This window comes from Mirounga leonina, unplaced genomic scaffold (genome assembly GCF_011800145.1).
Source record: "Mirounga leonina isolate KUSES-001 unplaced genomic scaffold, KU_Mleo_1.0 Mir_174, whole genome shotgun sequence".
NCBI classification, from domain to species: Eukaryota; Metazoa; Chordata; class Mammalia; order Carnivora; family Phocidae; genus Mirounga; species Mirounga leonina.
Genome location: NW_023270451.1, coordinates 58,445,310 through 58,465,797, shown reverse-complemented (window position 1 = coordinate 58,465,797; position 20,488 = coordinate 58,445,310). Strand labels below are relative to the sequence as shown.

The following is a 20,488-nucleotide window of genomic DNA, read 5'->3' as shown; positions in this document are numbered from 1 at the left end:
CTTAGCATAATGTCCCCAAGGTTCATCCATATTGTCACATAAGCCAAGATTTCTTTCCTATTTAAAGCTGAATATAATCTCATTATATATATAGACCACATTTTCTTTATCCATTCATCCGCTGGTAGACATTTAAGTTGTTTCCACCTCTAGGCCATTGTGAAAATGCTACAATGGACCTGAGAGTGCAGACATCTCTTCGAGATCCTAATTTTAATTATTTTGAATAAATACCCAGAAGTGGACTTGCTGGGTCATATAGTAGTTCTATTTTTAATTTTTTCAGGAGCCTCCATACTGTTTTCCATAGCAGCTGCACCATTTTACGTTCCCACTAACAATGTACAAGGTTCTGATTTCTCTCCATCCTTACCAACAGTTTTTATCTTTGGGTTTTTTTTTATAATAACCATCCTAAAAGAGAGAATATTTCTGTGGGGTTTTTATTTTGTTTTGCATTTTGTCTCGTTAATTTTGAATTGCATTTCCCTGATGATTAGTGATATTGAACATTTTCTCATATGCCTGTTGGCCATCTGTATGTCTTCTTTAGAGAAACATCTATTCAAATCTTTTGCTCATTTTTAAATCAAATTATTTGTTCTTTTGCTATTGACTTGTATGGGTTCTTTATATACTTTGGATATTAACCCCTTATCTGTCACATGGTGTGCAAGTATTTTCTCTCATTCTGTAGGTTGTCTGCTCACTTTGTTGATGGTTTCCTTTGCAGACCAGAAACTTTTCAGTTTGGTATCATCCCACTTGTCTATTTTTGCAGCTGTTGCTTATGGTTTTGGTGTCCTTTTCAAGAAGTCATTGCTAAGACCGATATCACGAAGCTTTCCCTCCATGTTTCCTTCTAGGAGTTTTGCAGTTTCAAGTCCTACTTTTAAGTCTTTGATACATCTTGGGTTAGTTATTGTATATGGCAATAAGACAAGGGTCCAATTTTATTCATTTGTATGTACATATCCAGTTTTCTTAACACTATTCATCGAAGAGACTGTCCTTTTTCCATTGTGTATTCTTCGCATCCTGTAGAATTTCAGTTGACTATGTATGCATGGGTTGATTTCTGGGCTCTTTATCCAGTTTAATTGGTCTATATGTCTTTATGCTGGGACCATACTATTTTTTTTTAAAGATTTTATTTATTTGAGAGAGAGAGAGAGAGTGCGCACAAGTGTAGGGGAGGGGCAGAGGGAGAGGAAGAAGCAAATGTCCTGTTGAGCAGGGAGCCTGATGCGGGACTCAATCCCAGGGCCCTGAGATCATGACCCAAGCCAAATGCAAATGCTTAGCCACCGACTGAGCCATGCAGGTGCCCCAGGACCATACTGTTTTAATTACTGTGGCTTTGTAATATATTTTGATACCAGGAAGTATGATGCTTCCAGCTTTATTCTTCTTTCTCAAGATTGTATTTGGTATTTGGGTTCTTTGTTGTTCCATATGAATTTTAGGATTGTTTTTTCTATTTCTGTAAAAAAATACCATTGGTATTTTGATAGGGATTGCACTAAATCCGTCAGTCATTTTGGGTAGTGTGAACATTTTAACAATATTAAATCTTCCAATTTACGAACATGGTATGTCTTTCCATTTATTTGTGTCTTCTCTGATTTTTTTCATCAATGTTTTATATTTTGAAATCACAAGTCTTTAATCTCCTTGGTTAAGTTTATTCTTAAATATTTTATTATTTTTGGTAAATGGGATTATTTTCTTAATTTCTTTTTTGATAGTTCATTGTTAGCCTTCCAGACTATTTATATGTCCTCTGGTTCCTGAAGTCTGTGGTTTACAGTAGGATATGGGCTATGGATGAGATGTGGGGAACAAGCAGAGGATCTGGGGTTTCTCAGGAGTCCCAGCCTCATACCTGTAGGCTGGTCTTGAACTTGAGCTCTCACATATGGAGAGAATTTTCAGGTGACTACTGTGAGTTGGCTCTGAACACAACCAAAGAAAAATTTCAATTCTGATTACCACACTACATTGTACAAAGAGTGCCAGAGCCCAAGCCATGAACTCTGAGAGCTTAAGTTCTCACATGATACAGCTTGGGAGAAAAACACTTCTAGGACTCTAGCCACCTCTCTCTCCCCCGCTCCTTCCTCCTGCCTTCTGCTCAGGATTTACTGACCACAACCAATGCTAACAATATGCTAAATATTGGGAACACAAAGATAAATAAGTTAATAATTTGATAGGATAGAAAAATTACAATATGAAGTTCTGAGTGCTGTCATGATGCTATTAACAGAGGGAGAGTTTTTTAAAAAGCTTCCTATACATGACAGGGAAAATCAAATCAGGATTCAGCCATGTCACAGGAGAGACATAAAATTGAAACAAATATCTCAAAGCTTGGCCCAATCCTTTCTGTAGCAGAAAACTGGCTGTGGGATATGTAGAGCTCCTAATTTTTTGAAAGTCCAATGTGCTTTTCAAGTGTCTGCTGAGACCTTTCTAAACTAAAAGAATCTAGAGATATTTTTTAAGGGAAATACACATTTGAGTCCTGAAAATCTATGTGTATAAAACATTTCTTGCTGAAATTTAAATGTAACTTGTGAGAGTCTTGCTGTGGATGCTATCGGGCCCCTTGAGTTTCCAGCTGTCAGTAGATATAACTGCAGTGGAACAAGACAGAGAAATTAGGGCCTGGGGCAGCTGTCATGACTCACATTCTCTGTTCTTATATGGATCATGTAGAAAAACCAGGTGGATTACCTGAAAGATCCTTTTAAGACATGTCTTTGGCTATGGTGACCAGCCATTGTTGGGCAATCTCATCTGACACTAAAGTAGATGATTAAAATACCTACTTGCCAGGTGCCTGGGTGGCTCAGTCAGTTAAGTGCCTACCTTCAGCTCAGGTCATGATCCCGGAGTCTGGGGATCAAGTCCCACATCAGTCTCCCTGCTCAGTGGGAAGTCTGATTCTCCCTCTGCCTCTGCTCCCTCCCCCGATTGTGCTCTCTCTCTCTCTCTCTCTTGCTTGCTCATTCTCTCTCAAATAAATGAATAAAATCTTTAAAATAAAATAAAATAAAATAAAATAAAAATACCTACTTGCTTATAGTTTGGCTATTTTTAGATTCTAACATTTTCCAGAATCTAAGACCCTGTGCAAATATGGGCAAAGATGCCCAAAGGACCTGAGCACAAAGGAAAGGGCTCTTTGCAGCCCTGCATATGAAATTGCAATCACAGTGCCATTCGAATAGCCGATACTCTTTCTGGTGACAGCTGTAGGCTCATCAGAGCTGAGCGACTGCTAGACTAATTGAAGTGCCCTGCAGGTTCTCTTTGCCCTTAAGAACCTTTCTGATAAATAGCCCTTGACCAGCTCCTTTTATGGCTAGAGGCAGCCCCAAGAGATTGAGATGTATTTTGGACACAACTGATCCTTATTTCTCAAGGGTCTCAGGCCCTCATCTTTGCAGCTGAGGGAGACGGCAGTGGGCTCCAGAGGCTCTCGTGCCCTGGCCCCATGGCAGTCACTTTCCCTCTGAAGATTCCCCCTTATCTCAAAGAGGAGAGGTGCCTGGCGCTCGTCACACTGTGCTGGGCAGTGACTAAGATAGTCGAAAGAAGGCATGTGGGGAAATCAGAACTGGCAAAGTTGTGTAGGAGAAAAGTGGCTCTTGACTTGTTCACCTTTTGAGAGCCTTCGGGGCCCACTGAGAACAATTTCATAAGCCTGGTATGATATCCTAGCTGTCCAATTTTGTTGGTTTCCCACCTAGAAAAGCCACACCAGGGGAGAGAGTTACAGGTGTTACTTGGCATCAGGTGCAGGTAAGAACCCCAACCCAGGGACTGCATGTGAGGACATTTTCCCCAGAGGACTGTGGCCCTTGCCACAGGCCACAAGCATGGGCATATTGAATTTTTGTTTGTTGATGGAATTCAATGCACAATATATATTGAATGAATGAATGAAGCAAAGAAAGAAGACAGTGGCTCATTAGAGCTTTGTGCTTGGGTCCCAAAGCAAACAGAAACAAAAATATGTTGTCCTTGTGAATTTTACTGAAGCGACTAAAAAGACTATATCCTGTGAAATCTCTAAAACTGCCTATTAATGACGCTATGACAGATGCTTAAGAGCAGGCTAGCCATAGAAGACAAAAACCTGAAAACTGATAAAGAACTTATCAAACTCAACACCCAAAGAACAAATAATCCAATCAAGAAATGGGCAGAAGACATGAATAGACATTTCTGCAAAGAAGACTTCCAAATGACCAACAGACACATGAAAAAGTGCTCAATATCACTCAGCATCAGGGAAATACAAATCAAAACCTCAATGAGATACCACTTCACACCAGTCAGAATGGCTAAAATTAACATGTCAGGAAACAACAGATGTTGGCGAGGATGCGGAGAAAGGGGAACCCTCCTACACTGTTGGTGGGAATGCAAGCTGGTGCAGCTGCTCTGGAAAACAGTATGGAGGTTCCTCAAAAAGTTAAAAATAGAGCTACCCTATGACCTAGCAATTGCACTACTGGGTATTTACCCCAAAGATACAAATGTAGGGATCCGAAGGGGTACATGCACCCCAATGTTTATAGCAGCAATGTCCACAATAGCCAAACTATGGAAAGAGCCCAGATGTCCATCAACAGATGAATGGATAAAGAAGATGTGGTGTATATACACAATGGAATATTATGCAGCCATTAAAAAAATGAAATCTTGCCATTTGCAATGACGTGGATAGAACTAGAGGGTGTTATGCTAAGTGAAATGAGTCAGTCAGAGAAAGACAATTATCATATGATCTCACTGATATGAGGAATTTGAGAAACAAGACAGAGGACCATAGGGGAAGGGAGGGAAAAATGAAACAAGACAAAACCAGGGAGGGAGACAAACCATAAGAGACTCTTAATCTCAGGAAACAAACTGAGGGTTGCTGGAGTGGTGGGGGGTGGGAGGGATGGGGTGGCTGGGTGATGGACATTGGGGACGGTATGTACTATGGTGAGTGCTGTGAATTGTGTAAGACTGATGAATCACAGACCTGTAACTCTGAAAGAAATAATACATTATATGTTAATAAAAAAAAAACCCCGAAGACTCAAGAGGATTAAAAACTCATTCTGATATTCTTGTTGCATATAGCCAAAGACATGTCTTATTGTGGTTTTTTGTCAACAGTCTTGATGCATTCTGGCACCCCCATCTCCTACCTCCTGTAATTAGTGTGGCGACGCATGTTCCAAACCATTTCTGACCTCCCCAGTAGGAACCAAGCGCTCTGTCCCAAATAGCAGCCACTTTCAAACCTCCTTTCTAGAAAACTCTAGAGAAAAGTACTTTTCACCTTCTCCAGGTAGACTTTTCTTATTGGAGGGCACATCTTCCTTGAAGAGTATAATATAGAGAGGGAAAAAAATTTCCAGGAGAAAGAAGGAGCCAAAAATGAACAGACAACTCTCTCAGGCTCTACCCCTGGCAGCCCATATTTAACATGGAACTGTAACTGCGGAGTGAGAGCTATTCAGAAATGTATCCCCGGGAGTGCAGCGAGCTATAATATATGAACTGACTTTGGAGTAACATGTAATATGCTTAACATAACACTGCAACCAGGGGATCCATTTTTTAAGAATAAAACAATGAGGGAGAATAAATATCATTAATACAGAATGAGTGACGTGGGAGTTCCCAGCGAACAGGGGATTTTCTCACTCTGACATCAGATTCTAATTGCAGAGGGACCAGCTTGGTTGTCACTAACCAGCTTAAAAAAAAAAAAAAAGTAAAATATAATTTGTTAGATATAAGGCCCACAGGCCTTAGGGTTGATGAAAAAGCCCACTTGGTGGGGCTCCCAGGAGAGTGATAGTTACTGACTGGTCACCGTGGCCGAAAAACCAGCTCAAACAGGCTCTCTCAGGTACCATCACTGGGTTTTTCTTGGATGACTGGAGAGAAAATACAACACTTGAATTATGACCACTGCCCCAGACCTTCACTTCTCTACTTTGTTCAGCTGTGTTGGCATCCATGGATGGTTAAAGGACCCCAGGACCCTTCTGGGGGGTGGTGGGCATGACTAAGCGCCGTGGCCAGCACCAAGGGGGACTGAAGAGAGGGTGCAGAGCACATGCCCCCCAGGTAGGGAGCCTGGCAGCACTTCATAGTTGCAGGGTGCCTGGGTTCCTCTGCACATCCTGTCTGGCAGGCCCCTGCCTGGTAAGGAAGGATGGAAACACTCTGAAGGACCATGTGCCTTGTTCATGGGATCCTCCTTCTGATTTGATACTGGTCTTGCCCATTGTTTTCCAAAGTAAATGTTGCAGGACATTCACAAGTATTCTTTACAAAGGGGGAGGAGGAGCACTGGGTTAAGCCGGCTTCATTATGATGGGAGGTCTCAGGACTTTGGACATTGGGAATTTCCACGAGAAAGGTCAAGGCGGCAAGGTATTCCAAAACAGCGTTTGGCTGGACTAAGATTTCTCAGAACCCATCGTGGGGCACACCGGTCTGTATTTATGACAGGGTTCTTCTTCCCGTTTCAAGTCCACACACGGCGTCCTTGTGTTTATGGGGCTATCATCTAATCAGGAATCTTAGTCCCCTGTCGACCACCATAACACATATGGCTGCAAAGTAAGAAAAATGTGGAGTCTGCCTTGTCTTCTGAGATCCACTCAGGCTCTTTCCGGCGTGTTTGAGAGGCGGTGGCCCCGAGGGCACCTTCCCGAGGCCAGAAGGGCCGCTGACGGGCGGTGTGCGTCCAGCTCCGGGAGCCATGGTGGGCAGGGGGCAGTGGCCACGAGAGCCGGTGGCCCGGGGATCGGCTGCACTGAGGCCACCACCCAGCGGGGGGGCGTTCAACCCCAGCTCCTGGACTCGGTAGCTGCTGTCATGGGGGCGATGCAGCACCTCCCCCACGGAGTGGTCAGGACAACTGAAAGAGGTCGTGCAGGTCAAGTACCTGGCATGGCATCTGGTACACAAGAAATATAAATAATGGTCATTTGGGGAACATGGGATAAGAAGAAATAATGTGTCCCAAATGAAGTGGTAATTTGGTAAAGGTTTCATAGAAGTTCCTTATCAAGCTGGTGTTCCAAGAACAGAATACATATATTTTATTTCATTTTAATAATTTTTTTCTCTGGACTTCAAGAAAATGACACTCTCTTCTGGTTTAGCATCATCTTCTGTCTTTCCTCCCTTCCTACCAACCTTTGTCAGCCTCTACGTTCTAGAGCAGAGACTACGGAACATCCAGTTCTAGATAACGAGAATGTGAAGATGAATGCCATAATCCGGAACTCTGATTCCTCGTAGTCCAGTGGGCAGGACAGACAAGTACAATGTACAGAACAAATACACCAGTGGGGAAAAAGCTGCAATTTGAGGTGCAACTGGGAGAATGTGATGATACCCCCAGCACACAGTAGGTCCTCAGTAAATGTCCGTTGCCTAAAAGAACAAGTGAACAAATGGATATAATTTATACTGGAGGTGAAGGAGGTCATCTTTGATTTGAGGGGCAGAATATCTTTGAGATGTTAACTCCTATTTTCTCCCTGCAATCTCCCTTTTTGTTATTTCAAGAAGTCCAGATTTTGTAGTTCTTTGCCCCAGCAAACTACCGGAGAAGCTGCCTGAAAGAGCCAGTGTTTGGAGGGGCCTGCTCCCTCCTTCAGAGACTGTCCTGGGTGTCCCGGGGTGGGGGAGAAGCTGAGAGGCATAAAGGGGTGGCCTGTGGGGCCCACGAGCAGCAGGGGCGGCAGGGAGACGCATGCGGGAGGCCGGGCACGGGCTGGGGCCTCAGGTCCTGTGGCTGCTCCTGTGTGCCACCAGACTTCAGGGACGCTGAGGGCTTGGAAAATGATACTGTCAGAGGCCCCAGGACATAGGACTTTGAAATGAAGTTTTCGTGATCTGGGGGCTCAGAGCAGGAAGCAAGTGGTTAAAAGAGTTTGGTGGGGGGGTTTTTTTCCCCTTAATTATACTCATTCCAGGGGCACCTGGGTGGCTCAGTCGTTAAGCATCTGCCTTCGGTTCAGGTCGATCCCACAGTCCTCAGATGGAGCCCCGCATCAGGCTCCCTGCTCCGCGGGAAGCCTGCTTCTCCCTCTCCCACTCCCCCTGCTTATGTTCTCTCTCTCTCGCTGTCTCTCTGTCAAATAAATAAAATCTTTAAAAAAAAAATTATACTCATTCCATGCCCTCTCAAATTGTAACCTCTGCCCCCTTCCCTGGAAAAACACACACCAACTTGAGGTTTGCTTGCCTTTTGATGAGGGTCAGTTGAGGTTTTCAGTTCCAAAGGTTTTCTTCCTAAGGTTGGTCACACACAAGCTTCTAGGCTGAGGACCCAAGGGAGGATGACATTGACTTGGGCTGGACATAACAGGAGACAAGCTGGAAAAGGAGGGGAAGAGAACCTGCTTCCTTTCTACCCTCTCTGCACCTGCCAGAGAATTATAGACAGTACCCTGGAGGAGACACAGACACTACCTGAAGGTCATCTGTCCCCCAAGCTCCTGCAGCTCTCCAGAGCATTCCGGATAGGGAGCCACCACCTCTGCCGGACATTTCCATTGCAGCCAATTCCTGTCTGTTCAGCCTAACCGTCTTTGATCCTCAAAAGCCAGAACAGCGTGACTAGTTCCTTCAAGTCCCCTTCCCTTTTAAATTTCAAGTAGTCTGTGACTCAGCACAGATTTGTTTTAGGTTGGTGAAGTGCATGGTCACGGGGTGAGGAGAGGAACAGTACAAAACAGTGGAAGGAACATAAACATGTCTTAAACATATTAACATAGCCTCTGAAGTTTCATATTGAAGAAAGATGTAATTTAAAAAAATAATGGAAAGAAAGATCAAAGTTTACTTAGTAGTCCATGGGTGTAAGGTGTTAGCGTTTACTCTATTTGGGAGCATGTGGTTGAATATCTTTGCTGTTCTCATTAGATATTGCAGAGTAACATTAAAAATAAATTCGTTGAAGGCCATAATGGAGAACCAATTATTAGGCAATGCCCAAGTGTGATCATTCCTGGACAAGAAGGAACCCAAACAGAAATTTCTAGAAAAGAACAAAAAACACTTCACAGCAAAATCTAACGGACAAGAAAGCTACACTTAGAGAAAAATTTATAAACTTAAATACCTTTTTCTTAAAATAAAAATAAACCAAGTATTTGTCAGAGGAAATTAGAAAAACTCTAATTCTTCTACACAAGGGAAATCAAGAAGAGCAAATAAAGATAAAAGCTTAAAATATTAAAATACAAGGCAAAAAGTATGGTTGAATATATCTAAAACTTGTTTCTTTGAAAGAATTAATTAGATAAGCTTTTGTGAGGCTGAATAAAGAGGGAAAAAGGAGAACAGACATATAAAATTAGAAAGGAAGAAAGAAATAATCACAGATACAGAGGATATTAAATGTATAATTAAATAATATAATTATATGTGTGTATGTGTTACTCTGTGGTAACACATTTGAATGCCTAGAGAAAATGGTAATTTCCTAGAAAAATACCAACTAAACTTAAGAAGTGGAATATTTGCACAGACCAATCACCACTGCAGATAATAAAACGGTGATCAAAGATCTATCATTAACAAAGCACTAAAATCAGATATTTCACATCTGAGTTTTATCTAATTCTTTTTTTTTTTTTTTTAAAGATTTTACTTATTTGACAGAGAGAGACACAGCGAGACAGGGAACACAAGCAGAGGCGGAGTAGGAGAGGGAGAAGCAGGCTTCCCGCAGAGCAGGGAGCCCGATGCTGGGCTCGATCCCAGGACCCTAGGATCATGACCTGAGCCGAAGGCAGACGTTTAACAACTGAGCCACCCAGGCTCCCCTGAGTTTTATCTAATTCTTGAAAAGCAAGTAATGTCAATGTTTAATCATTCTGGGCCATATAAAAATATGGAAAGCTCCCCAATTCTTAAAGGCAAAACGACTTTGATATTAAGTACTAATAAAAGAAGTTTAAAAAAAAAAAAACCCTAAAGAGCATTCCCATTTGGTCATATTGTATTATTTCCTATATACATTGCTAGATTCAATTTGTGAGTATTTAACTTAGAAGGTTTGCGTTTGTATTCCAATAAACACATACAAGTTGAGGCTAAGGGACACTTATTGTTCTGCTGGGAGGAAGGATCCTCATAGAGGAAAGCCCATCAGAATGGATTTTGATGTCCCCTCATCTAGAAATAAAAGGAGAAGGCAGGAATGCAACTTGGATTCCAGTTGCCATCTCAGCAAGAAGACAGGAACCGTGGACCTTGGGCGAAAAGTGTAAGAATCATGTAAAAGTAATCATCTTAAAAACTCTTCTGCCGGGGCGCCTGGGTGGCTCAGTTGGTTAAGCGACTGCCTTCGGCTCAGGTCATGATCCTGGAGTCCGGGGATCGAGTCCCGCATCGGGCTCCCAGCTCAGCAGGGAGTCTGCTTCTCCCTCTGACCCTCCTCCCTCTCATGCTCTCTGTCTCTCATTCTCTCTCTCAAATAAATAAATAAAATCTTTAAAAAAAAATAAACAAAAAAACTCTTCTGCCATATTGGCTGCTCTGGCCCCGCCTCCCCATAAATTTGCATGAAACCCTTAGCAAGGCCTGAATGCTTGTCCTCAGGGGCAGCAAAACAAGGCAAGAGCTAAAAAGACAGCAACCACTGTGGTATCCAGGCCCGGGAGACCAGAACAGCAAGAATGAGTCCTGGTTGCTCTCAAGAGTTGAGCAGAGTAGTTGAACAGAGATGTGGAGGAAAGGGAGCAATTGGGGTCACAGCCTGTCTGAAGAGTGACTCTGGGTTATAAGGGGAAAAGTCTATTAAGTTGGCAGAAGTTTAGAGAAGCCTTCCTCCTCCTCACCTGATTAGCTCCTCTCATGGACCATGGACTCATTTCCTTCAGCAATCTCTATTATCCCTGTGTCTTCATTCTGTCCCCATCTTTTCTCCACCTTTACCTCTCCCATTCACTCCCTTTCCCCCTCAAAGTCTAATTTTTGCCTCCCCTTTCCAAGAAATCGCTTTAAAGTCCTAATTATTAAATTCACAAGGTGCTTCTAAATCCGTGTTACATTTCTTAGCTGAATCTCCTGCAACTGGGGTTTCTAACAACAATTCACACTAGGCCATTTCCACTTGCTATTGCCTACAGGCTCTGGAAACTTTCACTTAAAGCTTATTGCAGTCTAGAGTCCCAACTCAGGTCGAAATCTCTTTGGACTTTGGTTTTCCCATCTGTTAAATCAAATAATTGTATTAGATAATTACTACATTTTCTTCCAGCCCAAATGTACAATTCTAAGCCTTCCTTGGTCCTTCTCTGCTGGAACCAACCCCTTTCCTCAGACTATGAATCAAGTTTTATTTGCGCCTATCATGAATTGCCTCAATTTGTTCAACATATCATTTGAACACCCGCTTCAGCTCAAGATTTCTGTTGGGGGAAGAAGCAAAGAGGCAAACAAAGCAGACACAGTCACTGCCCCCAAGAGCAGCACTACTGGTGTGGATATAGGAATTCAACCTCTCCCAAGATAATTTCCTCAGAGCAGGAGCCAGCTGCATATCAGGGCTTTGCACAAATACAGTAGAAAGAAACCCTTGCCGGGCGCCTGGGTGGCTCAGTCGTTAAGCGTCTGCCTTCGGCTCTGGTCATGATCCCAGGGTCCTGGGATCGAGCCCCGCATCAGCCTCCTTGCTTCTCCCTCTGTCTTTGCTTCCCTCTCTCTCTCTGTCTCTCATGGATAAATAAAATCTTTTAAAAAAAAGAAAAGAGAAACTTGCCAAAAGAATGAGAAGCCCTTGTGCGCCTAAACATTACCTGGCCACTTACTTTGCTCTTGGATGAAGGACGGGAGCCAGCAGGAAGTCCAGCTGGGAAGATGTGGTGGTGGTGCCTTCCCCGCACACTGCCTATTTTAACGCTCATGGGAAAAGTTTCAGGATTCTAAATAAAATGGAAAACAAACTGTAAAGGAGTCCTTTTTTTTAAGCACTGAATTGAGATTTTAAATAGAGGTACTTTTCACTTCAGATGGAGGATTCAATGTTATTTATTTTTCTTCTTTTGCTTAAGTAAAGCCAGATGTTCAGCAGGTGTGAATCGTAGGCTTTCAAAGGTGGTAAGGACAAATGACCATTCTGGTTCAGATCACGAAAATACTCAAAGAACGCTTACAGTTAAGCACCAAGGATACAAAAATTGTTTTTAAAAAAGTACCCCCTGGGCGCCTGGGTGGCTCAGTTGGTTAAGCGACTGCCTTCGGCTCAGGTCATGATCCTGGAGTCCCCGGATCGAGTCCCACATCGGGCTCCCTGCACAGCAGGGAGTCTGCTTCTCCCTCTGACCCTCCTCCCTCTCATGCTCTCTCTCTATCTCATTCTCTCTCTCAAATAAATAAATAAATAAAATCTTAAAAAAAAAAAAAGTACCCCTATGAGAGAACATTTTAAAAACGGCAACTCTGAAAAGTAGTCAGGTTATACAACAGACTGTTGGGTCTGTAGATTCTCATCAAAAGTTTTCTTCTCACAACAAATTTTCATAAAACAAAACCAAACTATAGTACTGAGTTCTATTCAATGAGTAGAATCTCTGAACTGGAACAACTTGTCATGGCATATTCTCATGAAGAATTTTGTTTCATTCATGCCTCCTGTCCTTCTTTGTGGAAAGCTCTTTCTGTGCATTTGGCCTAGAAAGACCAACAGTTTGGGGCTGAAAAAGGTGGTACTTTTGGGCCAAAGACATTCTATTTTCCAAGCCAATGACTGTAGGGGTCCAAAGGGCCTGCTGAGATGAGTTTCGTCAGCAAAGAAAACCACTGTGGGGCATTCAGAAGATCTGGGTCCTTAATAAATTAAATGTAAACCCACAGATTTATTTGGGACACCAACACTTTTAAGGTTGGGAGACATAAGAAGACACACTGGTTGCTGCAATACACAAAAGTTTATTTTTGATTTTTTTTTCTTTTCTGAAGGCAAAATATAATAGAACGGAACATCAATGAATTTTGTACAACAAAAACAGCTTTTAATATGGAACAGACGGTCCATAAACAATTTAAAATCTCGGAATGGCTTCCCTTTTTCAGAGTCATGCTTTCTTGCAGTCCACGAGGAGTTGGCACGAAGAGATGGTGGCAGCCCACTGGGTGAGGGGAGTGGAAGGACAGGTGGGTTTCCCTAGATCCGCGTCAGCTGGTGCCACAGGCTGGATGGAAGGATGCTTTCCACTTTCTCCATGACAAAGTTTAAGGGGGCAAACAAAGTGCTGAGGAACTGCAAAGAAACAGAGAGGCACAGAGTCAGGAGAGATCTTTCAAGACTACAGAACGAACCTTTCCAACCTATAAGTCTTGGCATTATAAAAGTCTCAAAGGCTACAATTTTGTATTTATGTTATAGGAAACAGGTTGATGATCACACCTGCATTCCAGCCCCCGCTCCCCAGCTGTGATAGATAAGCGGGAGAAGGGGCTGCAGACTGCCCCCTTCATTCCTGACAGCAGGCCCACGGTTCCCAGGCCTTCAGATCCGTCTTCAGGATCTGCTGGCTGTGCATGCAGATGACTAGTGCCATCAAAAGGGACTGACAGTTGGGTGACAAGTAGGCAGAAGAGCTAAAAAATTGTGACACTTCAGACCACCTGCCTGCCTAGCTGGGTACAGAACTCACTTTAAGGGGAAAAGGCAATTTTAAAAAGTCAAGTTTGTTATATGGTTGTGAATTGCTTTGGGATTCCATTGTGTCCCAAATGCCTCTGTCACCCATGCTCATGTCTGAACTACCTGCTTAGTGGAGTGCATCATGGGAGCCCAGGGGAGGACAGCAAACTGGCCAGTCTGTGGATAGCATGTCCTTGTTGAAGAAGGGCTGCTCTGAGGAGATCTTTGGGATCTCTTTCATTTGGCTTCTAAATTCCTTTCTGCTTCTCATGTAGAGAAAAATGCTCATTAACTGTGCCAAGTACCTCGCCTGAGACTCATTTAACATCATCTCAAATTTGTTCTGATTATGTTCTCGTGAAGAATTAGCTTCATTCCACAAATCATCCAGCATCTGGCAGAAGAGGTCCCCTAACAGAGTTCCACATGAGAGAGAGATTTTTGGGTGGTTTCCTTGCTCTCTGTCAGTTCAGAACCAAGGTATTATCTTGCTAGGGTTCCATACCTGGTCCTTACACTATGGAGTCTTGTCCTAATCCCTTGTTCTCAACAAAACATTGTCTACACCATCAAGAATTTCCCAGAGGAGTATAGTGTAGTATGTAAATACATAGGGGTGGGGGGTGGGGCCATGGTTCTGAGGTCAAAGTAATAGTATATTTAATGAAGTTAAGAGAGGTTCCTCCGTATGTTCTGTGGATTTCAGATCTTCAAGGGGTATGCTAAGCAAGTTTCAAAATTCACTTGACCTCAGAATCTTTCCTTCTTTGTTGTTTTTAAGTACCAGTAGAATACTGGGGTGCCTGGGTGGCTCAGTCGGTTGAGCATCTGCCTTCAGCTCAGGTCATGATCCTGGGGTTCTGGGATGGAGTCCTGCATGGGGCTCCCTGCTCAGTGAGGAACCTGCTTCTCCTTCTCCCTCTGCCCCTCCCCCTGCTCATCCGTGTGTGTGCTCTGTCAAACAAATAAACAAAAACCTTAAAAAAAAAAAGAACCAGTAGAATACTAATTGTAAGATCTGCGACACATTATAGCTGGACCAATAAGTGTGACATTAGTGTAAGGAAACTCAAGATAGTATAATATTTGGAATCCTTCCCCATGTTGTGTCTTTTACATAAATTAAATATATTTGCTCTGTAAGGCACCTAAGTGTTGGATAAGATATAAAGGAGTCTAGGACAAAACTCCCATTGTCAGGAAGCTCAAAGCCCAGGGTCAAGGGGAAGGGATAGGTGGCCACTAAGGCCTCCACACAGCGAAGTAATGATACCAGATAGACCATCATAGAATGGAAGATAAAAGCCCAAAGAAAGCACCAGGAGGACTCAGAAAAGGGAGAGAATCCATTCTGTTGAAAGGAGCAAGAAAAACTTAAAATGAGGCAAGTGAAATAGACCACAATGGATGATTGGGATATCAAAACATACAGATGGGGTAAGGATGGGAAGGAAAGAAATATGAGGAGGTGAGCCCTCCAGGCTCAATAAACAGCTGGAACAGAAATGGGAAAGTAACTGGTATGATCAGAAGGCAGTAAGTAATTCAGCTTAGCTGGAATAGTTAATAGTTCAAAAGTGACCAGAAGAACTCTGGGGAGGGCCCTGAATGCCAAGTTGGGTTTGGAGTTAAGAAATAGGCAGCCATGGGGCACCTGGGTGGCTCAGTCGTTAAGCGTCTGCCTTCGGCTCAGGTCATGATCCCAGGGTCCTGGGATCGAGCCCCGCATCCGGCTCTCTGCTCAGCAGGAAGCCTCCATCTCCCTCTCCCACTCCCCCTGCTTGTGTTCCTACTCTCGCTATCAATCTGTCAAATAAATAAATAAAATCTTTAAAAAAAAAAAAGAAATAGGCAGCCATGTTAGTACTTGAGCAAATGTGGATGGCTCTTATGCCAAGTGGGTGTTAGGTATGTGTCAATTTCTGGTAACCTGAAATTGTCCTTTGTTGTGTGCACAGAACCACATGGGATGCTCACCCTATCGCCCAGAAATGAATAATTACTGCCCAAGCTGCTTGTTGAGAAAGTTTGTAAACCTAGTTATGAGAAGATTGCTTATTTGTTTATTAAAATCCTAGTTACGAGATTTTGTTTGTAATCAGAGACTACCAAGGCTCCATAAAACACAGCATTTGCCTAGTTCTGTAAAGAGAAGGTAGGTGCTATAGTAGTCTGGATAAATCAGAGATTCTGACAGGGGTTGTCAGATTGGGCTCACTGAACAAGGCGATATTGCTGGTGGAGTTATTATATCCTAAAGACTTGACCTAAAACAGATTCAGAACCATCGCAGCTGTGATGGAGTGGGTAAGGAACTACCGAATTAGCCCGAGCCCCTGCAGTTAGATGAAAGGCATTGCTCCAAGTCTGTATTCTGTGCAATTTCATTCACTACATGTGGGGACATCAGGGAGCCTCAACTTGGGAAGCAGAATGAATGGAGAGGTCGTTACAAAGTTGGTTCAAAATAAGGCCTGTTTGTTTGCTTTGTTTTGGGCACTGACCTGACTTGCATAAAAAGAACAAAAGCGAGGCCTCTGAAAATCAAGAGGGGACTCTCTAGCCCTGTTTGATGTCTGCAGTTGCCCCTCTTCCCATACTGCCCAACAAGTCACAGTGGGCCCTGCCTCCTTGGACTTCACGTGCACTTCTCAATAAGGTTCCACAAAGGAAGTAAGTCCTAACACCTCCAATAAATGCGACGATGTACTGTTCTCCCTCACATCTAGAGTGTTTTGTCCTTGGGAGAATCGAGAAAAGAATCCCCAGAAACTTTTCCTAAAGATCCTAATTCTCTTGCAGCACCCGAGTTGAGATATGCACCTTTTACTAGTAAGCTACCTTCCTCCTTAGCACCCCTCCGTGCATCCTCTTCCTCATCCTTCACCCACAGGGAAGAAGCAGACAATGCAATGAGGCATCTGAAGCCCATAAGCCCTCTCATTTAGTAACCAGATAAAGGTTAGTGGCTTTCATCAGAAGGTATTAAAAAAAAAAATGTTTGGTGGAATGTGCCTTGCTTAGGATGTTCATTTATACTTCTTTGCATGTTTGAAAATCAGTCAATACTTTTGGGCCAGAGACTCAACCAATGCACAGAGAAACAGCAGTTTCACTCACAGACCTGGGAAATTTATTGCCTGAAAAGTGAAGTCTGAATGAGCAAGACCAGGCAGCCCGGGAACAGCTCATCTATCTCAATGTCCACAACTTCTGTCCAGAGGGCAGAGATACACGGTCCAAGATGCACCGTGATTCAATCAGTGCCTTAGGGTGAGAAAAGGCAACTGGACTAATAAAAAAGAGAGAGTGACACTTCAATCGCCTGGTCCTCCTTTTCCTGAAACACCATTATTTAGGAGAAGGTCATGGCTCCCAACATGCTTCGTTAACATTCAAAATGCCTCTGCTTATCTGAATAAGTTCCAGGTGCCCTATTGCAATCAGACAATTGACATTTCACTGTAATCAATATCAGACTTCAAAGAGGTCAAGGCCTATAAGTGAAGACGAGAGTCAGAAGTCAGGGGGCTCAGTCTCCGTGAAGGAGAGAGATCAGAGGAGGAAAGACAGAGCCCTTCAAAGCTGACGGGGTCAAAATGCTGACCTTCCCACATTCTGCGAGGGGCTGGGTTTGAAACGATAACTTCTTTATATGAGCAACCTTATCTTGGTAGCCAAACATTCGAGGAAGAGTTAGTCTTAAGTCATGGAGGTAGATTAGATTAGTGGGGGGGAGAAGCCAGTTGAAGCTGCTCATTTTACTATTCTCCAGTGGCTCACGCTTAGCTGTGGGCTTCCTTACTGGCTGCGTATCAACATATAAACAGACTGGAGAGTTCCCAAGCTGCATGCAGCCTGGGGGGTGGCAGTGCAATCTCTCTGCATCTCCTACGAGTCATTATCCCAGGGACATTATCTCCACGAGGCCTGAGAAAGTCATTTTCACAAGCTGCAAATGGCTGTGGGCAGCCTATGGGGTGGCGGTGATAACCTGCAGGGGGCTTCTCGAAAGGCCTGCGGCAGTGACGGGTGAAAACTTGGGGAAGACTCTGGGGACAGGGTGGGCAGGAGAGGGATGGGGCCTGTCTCCTTCAGGCCATCCATCTTCCTTCCCCATGAAGGCTCTCTAGACATTTTGAAAACTGTTAAACCTTCAGGAAGGGCAAGATGAATGTGATCTTCCAGACAGAGGTTTAAAAGCAAATTTATCTAAACTATATTTGGAAATTATGAGTAGCTGACCAAACAACCACACCCTGGCAGAGTAGAAGCAATGAGCGCGGTAAGGCAAATTGATTATTTTATTCAATCAGCTGATCTAGACTCAAAACCAAAGCTTTGGAAACATGACATGATCCCTAATGGACACATCGCTCTGAAATTCTGGAGGCAGTGGAGCCTTTCCTAGAGAAGACCCAATCGGGCAATTCGTCCTTCCATTCAATGTGGTGGTCGCAGCCCTGGCAAACCTGAATCACCTGAAAACTTGGATGCCCAGGCTGTACCCCAGGCTGCAGAAGTCAGCATCCCCCAAGGGGGAAGGGGGGCAGCCACCAGTCACTCGGAGGCCCCCTAAGAGCAGTCCAAGGTGCAGCCAGGGGAAACCTCTGATGCCTAGAAAGTGTTCACCTCAACGGCTCCGGCAGTGCGCCCCGTTCCGGCAAGCGGCCGCTCAAACGCTTGGCTTGCTCCAGACCAGGTCCTTAGCAGCACATACAGTCCTCAACCCCTATCCTCAGAACCTGCTGGAATCCTTGTTAAAAACACAGATTTCTGGGTGCTAACACTCAAGATTCTGAATTTCTGGTGGTGGGGCCAAATGAATTTTATGTAAAGGTCTGTTCTGATCCGAAACTCCCACCAAGTGTTAATTGCTTGTTTAATGAAGAATACTGGAAAAATGACATACTTGGACAAAAATGCTTTAAAAACTGTTTAAGAGAGGAACATTTAAAGGAGGAAGAATAATTGTCTAATGTTGTAAATATATTCCTGTTTTAAATTTTACTAAGTTAAACTCTAATCTATTCAGAATTTTGGCAACTATTTTTACTCAGAGGTTGGCTTGGGGGTATAATAATGAATAGTAGAGGTCCATAAACTAGAGAGCATCCTGGGTTTAAAAATCACGGTATGTACAGAAGACTTAAGGAAATTTGAGATGTTCTACCAATAGTCAGAGGTTAGAGGTGGCCATGAATATATTAGTTGTCATAAGAATTTACAAAAAGGAGACTTGTTGAGTATAGTTTTGGAGGGCAGAACAGGAACAACAGGTGCATATTAGAGGGAGGCAGATTTTATTGTGTAAAGAAGACATCTGAGCCAGGAGACCAGTTAAGACTCTTGCAGAGGAGTCCAAGCAAGAAGTAGAGTGGACAATGAAATGGGCTTTGATGTTAAGTAGGTGAGTTCCCCATCATTGAGAGTATTCAAGAAGAGTCTAGATGACCTCCATCACATTACTGCTGAAGGCAATTTGTTTAAGGTCCTTTTCAACTCTAAGAGTCCATGACTATAATTACAAAAGAGGAGGAGAAATGCTAAACTGTACCTGATTTTTACATTGATTCTTTCTGCAGAAACCACTACCATTTATTTATTTAATAATCATTTATTGAAAACCTACTATGTGCAAGGTGCTGTGCAAAGCTTTGGGGATACAGAGATGAGGAAGACACAGTTCTGCTCTCAAGGAGCTCACATTCTAAAAGGGGGACAGACAAGTTTTCAACAATTATAATATAGTACAATAAATGTGATAATGTTGGTATTCATGGAATACTGTGGAATCACAGAAGAGAGACCTCTAACTCAGCTTAGGAGAAACTCAGAAAGAAAGCTGAGTATAAAAGAAGGAAGAGGAGTTAGTAGAGTGGACAAGCTGGGGTGGTGACGGGGAAGGGCATTCCATGCACAGCAAACAGCACGTGCAAAGGCACTGGGGTGTACAAGAGCCTAGGCATCTGGGAGTGGTGAGTAATTCACTATGGCCTAAGAGCAGTGTCTGTGCAAGAGTTGGGAGAGATGAGGTTGCAGAGGCAAGCAAGGCCAGATCATGAAGGGCCTTGCATACCATGCTAAGGAGCTGAGACTTTATCCTGAAGTCTGTGGGAAACCTCTGGAGAAATTCAAGCAGGGAAGTGACATGCTCAGACTTGCAATTTGGAAAGATCATTCTTGTGTCAGTATGAGAGAAAGCCTGGCAGGGGATGAACCTGGAAGCCAGGAGACCAGTTAAGACTCTTGCAGAGGAGTCCAAGCAAGAAAAAACAAGACCTAAATGAAGAGAAGGAGGCCATGGGGAGGGAAGGAGGGGAAGAAGAGGTGAATTACATTTACTGAACGCCCAGTGGCTTAGGAGGTTAGACCCGACACGCTGTGGAGGCCGAGACAGGTAAGATGTGGGGAGTGAGAGAGAGGAGCTCGGGAGGGCTGCTGCGTTTCTGGCTTGAGTAACCGGGCGGATGGCAGTGCCATGGGCGGAGGTCAGGAATACAGGAGGAGTGGTTTTGGTGGTGGGAAAGGAGGGTGATGAGTTCAGTTTTGGAAATGTTGAGATTGAGGTGCCGGTGGGATTTCCAGTTCATCTTCAACACGCATGAAAATACTCTGGCAATTCCAGTCCCTGAGCTCTGCCGAGCAGAAAATGTCAATCATCTGGAAAGGGATTAAATCAACTCAGCCAAGTTAGAAATCATCCTTTCTGACTCCACTCGCCTTGAAATCAGAATAGAGTTCCAGGGAAACAACTGACACTCTTTTCCTTATTCCTTCTGTTTGAAAGTCATC

The 20,488-nt window shown here is 43.5% G+C and overlaps 1 protein-coding gene across 8 annotated transcripts in view; it reads right to left on the bottom strand.

Annotated features, from left to right (window-relative positions):
- Positions 1–13,121: 13,121 nt before the first annotated feature.
- Positions 13,122–20,488, bottom strand: part of ST7 (suppression of tumorigenicity 7) — a 236,086-nt gene continuing 228,719 nt past the window's right edge. For 4 of the 8 annotated variants that reach the window (XR_004682077.1, XM_035020978.1, XM_035020980.1 and 1 more), the window contains one exon: positions 13,122–13,306. Coding sequence is in view for 7 of the 8 variants with exons in the window: in XM_035020978.1 (XP_034876869.1) it covers positions 13,211–13,306 (96 nt within the window). In the remaining variant the exon portion in view is untranslated. Of the gene's footprint in view, positions 13,307–15,498; positions 20,357–20,488 lie in introns of those variants that run through there. The other 4 variants (XM_035020977.1, XM_035020979.1, XM_035020983.1 and 1 more) reach the window with 1 other exon arrangement.